The 13,771-nt window shown below is 35.7% G+C and overlaps 1 protein-coding gene across 7 annotated transcripts in view; it reads left to right on the top strand.

Annotated features, from left to right (window-relative positions):
• The window catches only part of Lipj (lipase, family member J), a 30,860-nt gene extending 17,894 nt beyond the window's left edge, over nucleotides 1–12,966 (top strand). For 5 of the 7 annotated variants that reach the window (XM_013514896.1, XM_013514898.1, XM_013514899.1 and 2 more), the window contains 3 exons: nucleotides 6,905–6,976; nucleotides 11,683–11,754; nucleotides 12,599–12,966. In XM_013514896.1, coding sequence (XP_013370350.1) covers nucleotides 6,905–6,976; nucleotides 11,683–11,754; nucleotides 12,599–12,832 — 378 coding nt within the window. In that variant the 3' untranslated portion in view covers nucleotides 12,833–12,966. The remainder of the gene's footprint in view (nucleotides 1–6,904; nucleotides 6,977–11,682; nucleotides 11,755–12,598) is intronic. The other 2 variants (XM_013514900.1, XM_013514897.1) reach the window with 1 other exon arrangement.
• Nucleotides 12,967–13,771: the final 805 nt, after the last annotated feature.

Genomic DNA, 13,771 nt, shown 5'->3' with positions numbered 1-13,771 from the left:
CCCCTATGTCTTCAAGGTTTTTACCTACTTTCTCTTCCAATAGATTTAGTGTTTCTGGTTTAATATTGAGATCTGTGATCCATTTTGACATGAGTTTAGTGCATAGTGATAGGCTTGGGTCTATTTTTAATCTTCAACAGGTGGCAAGTCAATTTCTCCAGCACCATTTATTAAAGAGGCTATCATTCTTCCAGTGAGTTTGTTTGGCCTCTTTATCAAAGATTAGGTGGTTGAGTGTGTTTGTGGTTGTGGCTGTTTCTTCCAGTCTGTTCCATTGATCCTCGGGTCTGTTTTTTAGCAAATACCAGGTTGATTTTATGACAGTAGCTTTCTAGTATAGTTTCAGGTCAGGGATTGTGATTGTACCTGACTTGTCCTTTTTGCCCAGGATTGCTTTTGCTATTCTGGATCTCTTCTGGTTCCAGATGAATTTAAGGCATATTTTCTCAAGATCTGTGAGGTATGCTAATGGTAGTTTAATGGGAATTACATTGAATCTGTGCAGCAGTTTTGGGAGTATGGCCATTTTCACAATGTTGGTTCTTCCATGAGCAAGGAATATTTTTCCATTTACTGAAATCTTCTTTGATCTCTTTTTTCAGAGTAGTGTAGTTTTCATTGAATAGATCTTTAACTCCTTTTGTTACATGGATTCCTAACTATTTCAGTTTCTTGGATGTTATTGTGCAAGGTATGGTTTCCTTAATTCATCTTGCAGTCTGTTTGTTGTTTGTGTATAGGAATGATATCGATTTTTGGGTGCTGACTTTGTATACAGCTACACTGCTGAATTTGTTGATTAATTCAAAGAGTTTTCTTATGGAGTTTTTGGGGTCTCCCATGTAAAGTATCATGTCATCTGCAAATAGTGATAGTTTTACTTTTTCCTTTCCTATTCTAATTCCTTTTATTTCTCTCTCTTGTGTAATTGTTCTGGCTAATGGTTCCAGAACTATATGGAACAGGAGTGGTGACAGTGGACATCCTTGTCTTGTTCCTGATTTTAAAGTAAAAGCTTTCAGGTTTTGTCCATTTAGAATGGTGTTAGCTGTTGGATTGTCATAGATGGCTTTGATCAGGTTAAGGTAAAGACCATCTATTCCTATTTTCTTTAGAGTTTTTATCATGAATGCATGTTAGACTTTGTCAAAAGCTTTTTCTGCATCTACTGAGATGATCATGTGCTTTTTATCTTTGGCTCCATTGATATGGCGTATAACATTGATAGATTTGAATATAGAACCAACCCTGCATTCCTGGAATGAATCTGACTTGGTCGTGATGTATGACTTCCTTAATGATTTGCTGCATCTTATTTGCTAGTATATTATTGAGTATCTTTGCATCTATATTCATTAGGGAGATTGGTCTGTAGTTCTCTTTCTTGGTGGGGTCTTTCTCTGGTTTTGTTATCAGTCTGATGCTTACCTCCAAAAGTGAGTTAGGGAGAACTGCTTCCTTTTCAATTTCATGGAATAGTTTGAGGAGATGCTTGCCTCCAAAACTGAGTTAGGGAGAATTGCTTCCTTTTCAATTTCATGGAATAGTTTGAGGAGGGTTGGTATTAAATCTTCTCTGAATTTCTTGTAAAATTCTGTGAATCCATCAGGGCCTGGACTTTTCTTTGTTGGTAGATTTTTAATCACGCTTTTCAATCTCATTAATTGATACTGGGTTGTTTGGGAATTTGATATCTTCTTGACTCAAACTTGGCAATTCATACATATCTAGGAATCTATCCATTTCTTCTGAGTTTTCTATCCTATAGGAGTAAAGACTTTCAAAGTAGGTATTAATGATCTTCTGAATTTCTGTGGAATCTGAAAAGGATGAAATCTGTGAATTTCATCCTTTTCATTCCTTATTGCATGAATTTGAGTTCTTCCCTTCTGTTTTTTTGATAAAGTTGGCTAGGGGTTTATCATTGTTATTTATTCTTTCAAAGAACCAACTCTTTGATTCATTTATTTTTTGGAGGGTTTTCTTTGTCTCAATTGTATTAATTTCTGCCCTAATCTTTATCATCTCCTCCCTTCTTTGGGCTTTGGGCCTGACTTGTGCTTCTTTTTCTGAAAGTTTAAGATGCAACATTAGGCTATTTATTTGCTCTCTTTCTGTTTTCCTTATGTGTGAATTCACTGCTATAAATTTCCCTCTGAAGACTGCTTTCATTGCGTCCCACAGATTCTGGTAAGTTGTATTTACATTTTCATTTGTTTGTAGATATTTTTCAATTTCCTCTTGAATTTCTTCTGTGATCCATTGGTTGTTCAGGAGGTTGTTGTTTAATTTCCAAGTGTTTATGGAGTTTTTGGAGTTCCTTTTGTTGTTAATTTCCAGTTGCCTTGCACTGTGGTCAGATAATATGCATGGCATAATTTCAATTCTTTTGCATTTAGGTAGGTATGCTGTATGGGCTAGAATGTGGTCTATTTTAGAGAAAGACCCATGTGCAGCTGAGAAAAATGTGTATTCTGATGTTGTGGGGTGGAACATTCTGTAGAAATCTACTATGTCCATTTGTTCACAGCTTTGATTTAGATCTGATTTTTTGTCCAGTTGACCTATCTCTTTGTGTCAATGGGGTGGTGAGGTACCCTGTTACTTCAGTGTTATTAACTATATGGGTTTTCATGCCTGTTAAGATTTGTCTTATATAGTTTGGAGCTCTGCTATTTGGTGCATACATGTTCATGATTGTTATCTCATCCTCTTGCAGTTTTCCCCTGACAAGTATGAAGTGACCTTCTTTATCTCTTTTGATTGTTGTCAGTTTGAAGTTTACATTGTCTGCAAATAGAATAGCTACCCCTGCTTTTTTCTGGGTTCCTGTTGTATGGAGGATTGTTTTCCATCTTTTGACTTTTAGTCTATGGATTTCCTTTTGAGTAAAATGTGTTTCCTGTATACAGCATATCATTGGATTTTGTTTTTTAACTCACTCTGCCAGTCTGTTTCTTTTGACCAGAGAATTGAGGCCATTTACATTTATAGTTATAACCAATATGTGTTAATTTATCATTATCATGTTATTTATTTGCATTGTTTTCCTACTTTTTCTACCTGTTTACTTGCTTGCTCTTCTTGACATTTCCTTTCTTCTGTTGTTCTTGAAATTGCAGTCAGATTTTTCTCTGTCTAGAATATCTTTTAGTACTCTTTGTAGTGCTGGTTTGGCACTCATGAAGTTCATCAATTGTTCTTTGTCATGGAAATATTTGATTTCTCCATTGAATTTGAGGGATAGTTTGACAGTGTAGGTCAGTCTTGGTTGGAAGCTGTTTTGTCTCAGGACCTGTAATACTTTGCTCCCAGCTCTTCTCAATTGGATGGTTTGTGCTGAGAAGTCTGCTGTGATTCTGATGGGCTTTCCTTTATAGGTAATCTGTTTCTTTTCTCTAGCAGCTTTTAATATTCTGTTCTTTTGCTGGAGATCTGGGAACTTGACTATTATATGTCTGGGTGTAGTTTTATTTTGATTGTGGTTGGTTGGAGTTCTACCTGCCTCATTTACCTGTATATCAAATTCTGTGTCCATACTTGGGAAAGTTTCTGTTATTATTTCTGCAAATATTCTTTTTATGTCAGTTGTGTTGCCTCCTGCTGTTTCATTTACTCCTTTAAGTCATACATTATTCCTCTTTGCCTCATCTTGCAGCTGTTGAATTGACTTTTCCTGGATCCTTGTTGATTTTATAAGATCCTTTCTTTCACGGTCGCTAGCTGCCATGCTGTCTTCAAAGTCTGAGATTCTATCTTCAGCTTCATTTAAGCGGTTTTGGCAGCTTTGAATGGAAGCTTTGTTTTCCTGGAATTCTCTTTTAATCTGGTTCATGTGTTCTAAGTCCTTTCTATATTTTTCATTTAATGCTTCTGTCCATTGCCTTTGTTCTTCTATTTTCTTATATGTTTCTTCTTCAGATTTTTTGAGCTGTTCTTTCATTATTATTGTCATTTCATTTTTTGCCTGAGAGATTATTTCTGATCTCATCTCTTGTATGGCCTTATGGAGTTGTTTCTTTACTTCCATTACAATTGTTTCAGCTACTTCAGGCATATGTTTACCAGGTTCTCCTATGTCAATGTCTCCTGGACTGGGGTGGAGTTCTGGGATTTTGTTTTAGTCCTTCATTTTGTCATGTTTGATACTGGATGAGGATATCTCAGTTTCCCTCTTCAGTGGCTGCACAGCAAAGGCTGCTAGTGTCCCTAGTTTTCCTGTTGGTCAGGTTTGCTCCTCAGTTTCTGCTGAGCTCTACTTAGTCTGGGGTTTTCCGGCAGTTGTTGATTTGTATCTAATTTCCCTGGTCTCAGATGTGGATATTGGCGTCAGCTGATAGCAGATGGTCTGATCCAGCATCCCCTTGCAGTTTAGGGCACGTGCATGGCCCAGACTTGTGTTGCACTGGTGTGACAATCCCGGTCCAGTGGACCTATGTACCCAGGCAGTTCAGGATACAGGCAAAACCCAGACACAAACTACAGGGCCGACAGTTTGTGGACCACCTGATTCTGTGTCTCCAGTCAGTTCAGGACACATACAGGAACCAAATGTGGGCCGAACCAATAGCAATCACAGACTGCCTGTGCCTGTGACTCCCCCAGGAGTCCAGGCACAAGTAAAGCATGGAGTTGAACTGCGGAACCAGCAGGTCTTGGAGGACTCACTCACTCGGCACAGGGCATAGGCAGAGAGGGCCCACACACAAATGGTGAGAGTACTCCCTGGGACTTCTGAGTGAGGACCTCCTGTCTGCTGTGTGTACACAGGGGGCAGAGACTCAGACTGTTCCAAAGTCCTTTGATGCTGGACCAAAAATAAAAATTACTCTGTGTTCCTCTCGGGTTTTAAAGATATTTTACTTATTGTAGGAGCATTCATTTTGCTTCTGTTTAGAAGTATTAATTTTTTCAATCAGAATTTTAAAGACATTTTTCCTATCTGTGGTTTCCACAGTTTCAAGTTAGCCATAAGTGTCATAGTTATTATGCTGAAGGTAATGTGTCTTAATATACCTTTTTTCTATACATCTTTAATTTTTTTTTTAACCTTTTTCAGCTGTTTGGCTATTATGCACCTAGGGATACATAGGACCTTCTTTGGTATTGTTTGGGGTTCACTGAACTTCTTTCATCAAATTTGGAAATGTATCACCCAATGTTTATTTAATTCTCCTTTTTAATTTCAAATATCCAGTTACATAAACATTGACCATCTGGCAGTGCCTGATATCTTTCTTTGCTCTATTTTATTTCTTTATATGCCAAAGTTTGAATATGTTCTATGAGCTTGTATTTAAGTTTACTAATACTATCATTTGTCCTTTTAAATCTGCTTTTAAATTCACTCAACACATTTTAAGTTTTAAATATTGTCTTTTTCATTTCTTGATCATTTAACTACAGAAACAAAGTAGTCCACCCATATCTGTGGTTTTGCTTTCTATGGTTTAAGTTACTTTTGGCCAACTGTGGTTTGCAAATCATACGATAGCACAATGGGTGTTAAGATATTTTGAGAAAAACAGAATGAAAGACTGAATTTTAGTTACAGTATTATAATATTTATACACACACATATCTGTGAGAGAGACAGAGATAAACAGAGACAGAGAGAATATACTGCACAGTACATGCAGTGCTCAGTAGCTGTGTGTTTTAGACAAATCTCTCCTCCCAAGACTACCACATGGCAGGCAAATTTCAGCATGAGTTTTTAAAGGCACAAACATTGAAATTACAGCAGTTACCTCCACTCAAGAGTTTTGACTTATTTAGCTTATTTCTAAGCTGTTTAGCTTAGGTCTAATTCCATCCAATTCTCCTTAATTCAAGGACCTGCTTATTTTAGTACTCTGAACTAAGTGTAGCTGTGCGGCAGCAGGAATGTCGAATCTTTTCTCATTCTGCTCAGCAAGACTGAGATGCTCTTGACTGTTTTGCTCCACTACTTTGGACAGTGACTTATGAGGAAAGTTGGAATTAATGAAAGGTTTTCTTCTTGTATCTCCTCCCCTCAGAGTTCAGATCCTGTAGTGATTGTCATTTCAGTTTCTGTAGACATGGATAATTGCTTTATACTTCATTTCTGAGAGCATCTAAGATATTTGTTAGGTTTCCTTTCTGCCTTTCTTATTTGGTAGCTAGTCTCATTAACTTACTTTTCTTTTTTTAAACTGAGAGGGGTTTACTGATTTTGAAAATTTATTTTTACTCATAAATTGAGTAAGAAGACAAACTTTTGCATTTTCTTCTGGGCAGAAATATTATTGCCTTTTTAAGGCAACTGAGATAAAACAGCTGCATGTCTAGTCTCAGAGATTATGTAGGGAATACAAATTTAGACTGCAGATTGACTTAATGGCTGATATACTTCTGACTAAGATTGAGTAATATAGAACTTAGGACTCATGTTGAACATGGAGAGTGTTTCATTTTTAAATCTCCTAAGTTTGGCAGGTCCTGGGCATTCATTTTTGTTTTCCTCAATGAGTGTAAGTCTCACAATGAAACATCAAAGTCCCTGGGATTAGCAAGTAACCTTAAGGACAAAGTGTTTTCATTTCTTTGATTTTGAGGCTTACTGTTTTGTATCCTGTTAATTTCTTTGTATATCATCAGTTCTGTTATGGCTTGTGAGTCTGTGTATGTGTGTGTATGTCTTGATTTTGATTATTTTCATGAAAGTACATGAAATAATGTAAAAATGCAATCATGGTTTCTACATTAATGTAAAAAATTTACAATTTAATAAATACATTTGTATATTTAAGATATAATTTGACTTATTTTTATAGATGTTTATTAAAATTGACTTAATTTTCTTCCATTTCATTTGTTAAATATAAAAATTATGCTTTCTCTGATTGAATTAAGTATAAAAATGCTTTGTTTACCCCCTCAGAGTCGTTTGGATGTTTATTTTTCACATAACCCATCAGGAACATCTGTTCAAAATATGGTCCACTGGAGTCAGGTATAAGTGTTAGAGTGCATTTCTATATAATTTATAATACTTATGGCTTACTTTACCACTCTAAAGTTCATTCTAGTGTCATAGAATGACAAATTTAGAAGGATAAAGTGAAATTTACTCCATTTGTATATAATTCTTTATAGTTTATGAAATGTGTTAATGTCATAATCTATTAAATCCACTAAACTTATCAATGATACAGCAGTATAACTATCTACATTTTACAAATGAGAAAATGTTAATTAGAACAATAGACTAGAGAAGTTCTATGCTACAGCCTTCACTAACTGTCCAGAGATTCAAAGGTAAGATTAGTTCTTCTGATGCCTAGTCTGGAACACTTTAGGCTGCAGTTACTCCTCTGTGTAGTTGTGAGCTGCTTGAGGAACACAAGCAGGTTTTGTATGCTTTTGTATTTCCAAAGCCAGAAGTTCTTGGCGTATAGTAGATACCCAACTAATATTTGTTCAAAGACTGATGTTGATAAAGAGAAAAATCCAGTGTGAATGTAATCTTAATGTTGAAAGCCAGGATAATGTAGTAGAAAGAGCACTTTCCTGAGAACAAAAGACCAGTGTTAAATTATTTCTTTGAGCCCTTTTGGAAACAAGATATTGAACAACTCATTTAACCTTTCTGAATCAGTTTCCAGTTTTTAAAATGGAATGACTCTGTGTCTTAACAAAAACATTACAAGAATTAAACAGAATAATAATTATGAATATTCCTTAAAGTTAATGAACCCTAAATAATTTTTAAACTAACATTATTATATTGAACAAAACTTTCTCAATGTTTATGTGTTTACATTTATAAAATAATTATTTTGATGTAAATTATTAAAATATTATCATTTAGATTTAGTTTATCCCCAAGGATTGCTGCATTAGGGAAGTCTAGACAAAATTTGCATTTATTCATACATTATAATAATATTTATTGAGCACTTATCATATGCCCTTATTGTTTTATATTCATGGGATATACCAGTGCATAAAAAACTCCTCAAACTTAAAATCTGGCAATAGATATATAAGGAATAAATATTTGCATGGCAAATAAGTAAGTTGCTGTAGTATGTTAGAAAGGGAAGCTATAGAAAAGTTATGGGAGAAAGCATAGAAAAAAAGGGACTAGACATGCTGGGAAGTGAGTTCTACTTTGAATGGAGAAACTAGACTCAGGAGGTGTTGATTGTCACTGGCTAGCTCTTCCCTTGCTTCAGTCCTAATGGAAGTTAAAACTGAGGTGGTCAGCATGAAAATAAAGGTAAAAGCGTTAGTTGGAAAGTAAAAGAAAATGAAGGGGGAAGTAATGATCCCAACAAAGGTCAAGCTGGCCCCTTTACAAAGGGAAATAAGAGAAACTAAGGGAGGGCTTCAGTTTGAGGAACAGAAGAGGCCACAAGTCTGAAGAGGTTTAGACTGGCCTGCCAACAAAAACATGGGGACCAGTCTTATGTAGTGCTGTGGTGGACGGGGGTCTGTTTCATCAATAACTCAGGCCTAGTTTCATAGTTCTGGGAAAATTCTTATGGCTTACGAGGCATTTCAGTTCCCATGAGATGGCTGTTCTTGCTTGGTGAAGGAAGCCTGTGTTCCCATCATGGGCAATTGCTCCTGCTGGGGGATGACCTCATTGTGAGGTGGCCTCTAAAACTAAGCTTTTTCTGGAGTCTGAGATTGCTGGTGAGGGCAGTGGCTGGAGGCTTCTGGGCATTGCTCCAGGTGTTTTAGAACTGGACCTTGTTAAAGCTGGAATTTAAATATCTGTGCAAATCCTGAAAATTACTTTAGTAACTCCTATTTGGGTGTCCTTAGAAGGGGGATGAGATCGGCTAGATAAATTTAGGGCAAATAAATTTGGTCCTCTGCCACTCCCTAAGTAATTAACATGCTTACATGCAGAACAGACCGGTTTTGAGATAATAAAGGAGACAAGAATTGAAGACAGACATGCCAAGCTTTATCCTTCTTTTAGTCATTTGTTTGGCATCTTCAGGCCCAGCCTCTAGATCTGTGTTACAGCAAATTTCAGTGAATTGGTGGCATTTGAGGAAGGTTTGAGGAAGATGAAGGAATTATCTGTGTGGACATCTGGTGTATCTTAGTCCATTCTGGCTGCTATAATAAAATGTAAGTTGGATAAGTTACAAACAACACAAATTTGTTTCTCACAGTCCTACAAGCTTTAATGATCAAGGAACTGACAGCTTCAGTTTGTGGTGAGGAATTGCTTTCTCATTCATAGATGACATTTTTTTTTTTTTATCTGTGTCTACATAATGTCATGAACAAAAATATTCCTTGGGCCTATTTTATAAGGGCATTGATTTACTTTCCAAAAGACCACACCTGCTAATACTATCACTTCAGTGGTTAAGATTTAAACATATGAACTTGGGGAGGACACAAAGACTCAGGTCACAGCATAAAAATGAGCATTCCAGATAGAGGAAAGGAGTTTGCAAAACTCCTATTCATGAGCATTTCTTATGCATACCACTCAGAATCACTTATTGCCTCCCTTAGAGACACTTATGAAGCAAATGTTTCTGAAGTGAGGAAAGAGGAACAATAGTAGGAAAAGGCAGTACACAAGTAATAGGGAATCAGCTGGGATATGGCATTCTCTCTATGTGAAATTCCCAACTGAAACATCATAAGCCTTGCCTTTACTGTCCTCATTTCTATCAAATTTCTGGTGTTCTAAGCTCTGACCAGAATCACCCATCAAGATATATTTACAGCATTTTAAGACATCTCCAGCCCACATGTCCAAACTTTTCCACACTCCTCCAGCAAACCAATCCAAAAATTTCTAAACCAGATGGTTAGCTGCAGTCACAGCAATGACCTCAATTCTCCAGTACCAATTTTCTGTATTAATCACTTTCCCTCAATGGGACAAAATCCCCAACATCCACAGTTAAAAGGAGGAGAGGTTTAATTTTGGTTCACAATTCAGGGGATACAGTCTACATGTGGTTGACTGGCTCCAAGCCAGAAATATTATGGTGGAAATGCACGATCATAGCAGGCAAGAAGCAAAGAGAGAAGGAAGGAGCTGAGACAAGGATATATCTTGTAGGTTATATTCCCAGTGACCCTTCTAACAATTCATTCAGCCATAACTCATGGACTTATTAATCTATCAATGGGTAGAGCACCTCATGATCTCCTTCCAAAAGTCTTACCTCTGAATATAAGAGACTTGGGGGGAGGGGTTAAATCTAAATAACAATTGCCCAGAAAACTGGTTGCAGAAATGGGGATTATGAGCAAGAGTAATGGCCTACATGAGGTTTGTAATCACAAGTTTAAAGTGACTTCATGTGCATAGGTTTTAGCTTTTCTTCTGGTTTTATTTGGTCTCTTTAGTATAGGCATGTAGTAGACAGAAAGCTGGAGTTTTCTGGGTTGTGTTTTTGTAAAACAATAGACATGGAGAAGTGTTGAGTCAATGTCAGAGAATAATCATAATGACTGACTGGGATTTCATTGAAGAGGGAATAAGAAAAAATGAAAAATTGGAAGAATGGATGAACTCAAGATCTTGGCAGAGTTGAAGGATTTTTGAGGTTGATATGCTAAAGAGAATTAGTAGATAATGTTCAGAAAAGAGAATGAATAAAAATTAGACTATGAAGGGACTGCAGTAACAATGATGTGGTCATAGGGTGAATGTTGTGTAGGGTGGAGGACAAGATCATAAAAAAAAAAGCTCAAGGAATTTAGAGGTAAGGTTGTTGGAAGGATTAAGTCATTAAAGACATGAATAGTTTTCAAATAATCAGGAACTAAACAGGTAAAACATCCTTAAGTTTAATAGATGATAACAATAGCAAACAATAATTAGTGATATAATTTAATGACATGCTATTTGGAACTTGGAGCAAACTCCTTAAGGAGGAGAAAGCAAGAATTATCTGTAAGAAAGAATAAGTAGTCAAGAGAAGTAACTTCAAACCCCATCCCTAATTGTGCTGGATACATGGGGGTAGCGCCATTTGAAAGAGCTACAGGGGAAGCTTGTCATAAAGCAAGAAGGTGAGTGGAGCCATTCTGAAAAGAGATTTAAGATACAGCATTGATGATGGAGTTTTAGGAGTTGAAGAGAATGGAAAAGACTCAGAAAGAGGAATATGGTGAGCCTTATAAAATTTAGAAATCCCGAGATCAGAGGTAACCTCAGTTTGTTGTTGTGATGAAAACATAATCAAAGAAAAATGGGCATTATCAGGTTGGATCTAATAGATTGAAAGCAGATAATAATGGAGAAAGTTAAGAAGTGAGACAAGGGATGGCTTTTGGAACAACCTTTTCAGTCCGGTCGTTTGAGGCAAGGCTGCCCATAGATGACCATCTTAGTCCCATTGCAAGCTACTCACTGTTGACTTCTATTGATGAAGCTGAGGATTTCTGATGTTAACGTTACCTCAAGTTCACACACACCCTTTGCATAGTAAGAAGATTTGAGATGTGCGTTTGTGTGAAGAGAATAGAAGCCTATATTTAGTTACCCTTTCCCCATCACCTTTTACATTTCTTATAATAACCAAAGGACGGGAGAAGCAAAGAAGCCCACCTGCATAAATATCAGCAGACCCAGCACAATGGGGCATATGTGCAATGCTTATCTAACTTGCATCAGCTGCTGCTGTAATGAAAAACTGAATGTGGTCTTACTTGTTTGTTATCTTTCAGCTTCTGTATTCTACTCACTTGAAAGCTTTTGACTGGGGCAGTCCTCATCTTAACTTGGCTCATTTTAATCAGGTATACAGTTAGGTGTAAACTAAAACTCATTTCTTCCTAATAGGCTCAGATAATTTTGTTATAGATCCAGGGTTATCGGTAAATCTCTATAGTATAATAACACCCTGAGAAGGACTGGCCGATGACAATCATATTGATTTGAATTTATATCGTTACATCCAACCAAAGCAGCTTTTCCATCTTTCTGTGTATTTTAGTATTATCAGGAATAAGCCTAGAGAAAGACAGTAAAAAAATTCCTTATCTTCCAAGAGGAAAAGTATTATGTTTGTACTATGCATACATCTGTAGTTGGTTAAACAGAAAATAAAAGATAAAGTGTATTTATTGACCTAAAACCAGTTATCCTACCTGAGAAGATAGAATAAATACATGTAATAACCAAAAACAGTTTCCAAGTTAATAAGAATGTGGTAAGAATAGTATAAGTGTGATGATAAAATTCTTGAAATATTAAGACCCAAGTCTGTCTGGCTTCAAAGTTTATGGACTTTCATGATACTTTTCTGTCTCAGCTAAACTCCAGGACTGGTGTTGTCTACTCATATTTAAAAGTCTGAAGTAAAATTTGAAGATCAAATTCAATGAGATCAGAGTTGACCTGGAGCTTAAATACTCAGTTAGGACAAACTACATATTTAGTTGTGATTTATGTTTGATACATTTCCAAGTAAAACTTACAATGCTTATTCTTTCATCCTCTGCTTTTAAAGCTCTAGTAAGTTGAATACACTAAATTCAGCCTATTTTAAAATAGTACTTAAATTCGTTATTGTAAAAGTATTAACAGAACATTCTAATGTGTCATTTTCTGTGAAACCCCTTCTTACTCATTTATCTTTAGACAACTTCTCCATCCTACAGCATAGCAGGTATGAATGTGCCAACTGCAACTTGGAATGGGGAAAGGGACTTGTTGGCTGATCCTGAAGATGTGAAAATCTTACAATCCCAAATCACCAAACTCATTTACCAAAAGACTATTTCTTACTATAATCATATAGACTTTTTATTTGGATTAGATGTCTATTATCAAGTTTATCGTGAAATAATTGATATTATTCAAGACAATCTGTAGAGAACCATGGTACTGTCTGTGTACAGACCTGTGCTATTTCTATGAAAATTCCAATGGCTTTGTAAGTTTTCTCACATATTTAAATAACTATGTAAATTTTCTCACATATTTAAATAAAGTATTCAACAAAGTAATTTTTCTGTATTTTCTCCTTTTCCCTATGTCTTTTGTTCATCAAATTTATAGTAATTATTATTTCAGGAGAAATAGTAGAATATAAGTCAACCCAAAATTTATTGACTTTCTTATTAGAATTTAACTAATACCAGAAACAATAATTTAAACCATTTCTAATTTCAAGAAATAGTTTTTGAAGAAAATTTTTATTTTCTTCAAAATAATATGAATTTACATTTTTGGTAAAAATAAACTTTGGAAGAATACTTTATGATATGAAAGCTAATTGTCCTCTCCGTTAAATGAAGAGTAAAAATAGTTTCCTAGCTATGGAAAGGAACTTGGGGAGAAAAGAAGAAAGAGAGCCTGAACAACACTATAACATTGCTTATCATTTCAGGTGTTGTCTCAAGAAAGTGATCATAGAAACTATAGAGCAGTTATGACTCGTTTGTCCAGTGTTTAGCCTGGTGAGAATAAATTTGGGGCTTTCCACCTCAATGGTTGTCAAGAATAGCAATAGTTGAGGTATTATTCCTGTGTAGATAGATATGAGGGTGGCCTCACAAAATATTATCCATTGCAGCTTAGTGCATATAAGATTCCCTACACACTGGAGTACATATATGGGTGAGAAAGTACTGGAAGATGGGATGAAGCTGAAGATTTAGGAATATATCAAACTAAAAATTCCTACATGGCAATGGAAAAAATTAAAAAAATAAAAAGGAAACCTAAATATTGGGAGAAAATATTTGAGAACAATATTATATGTGATAAAAGATTAGTATCCAAAATACATAAAGAACTCACACAACTCAA

The sequence above is a fragment of the Chinchilla lanigera genome, unplaced genomic scaffold, assembly GCF_000276665.1.
Source record: "Chinchilla lanigera isolate Chin_1 unplaced genomic scaffold, ChiLan1.0 scaffold00024, whole genome shotgun sequence".
Classification (NCBI taxonomy): domain Eukaryota; kingdom Metazoa; phylum Chordata; class Mammalia; order Rodentia; family Chinchillidae; genus Chinchilla; species Chinchilla lanigera.
Note: the sequence above shows the minus strand (reverse complement) of the source record. Positions and strands in the feature narration are given on the sequence as shown.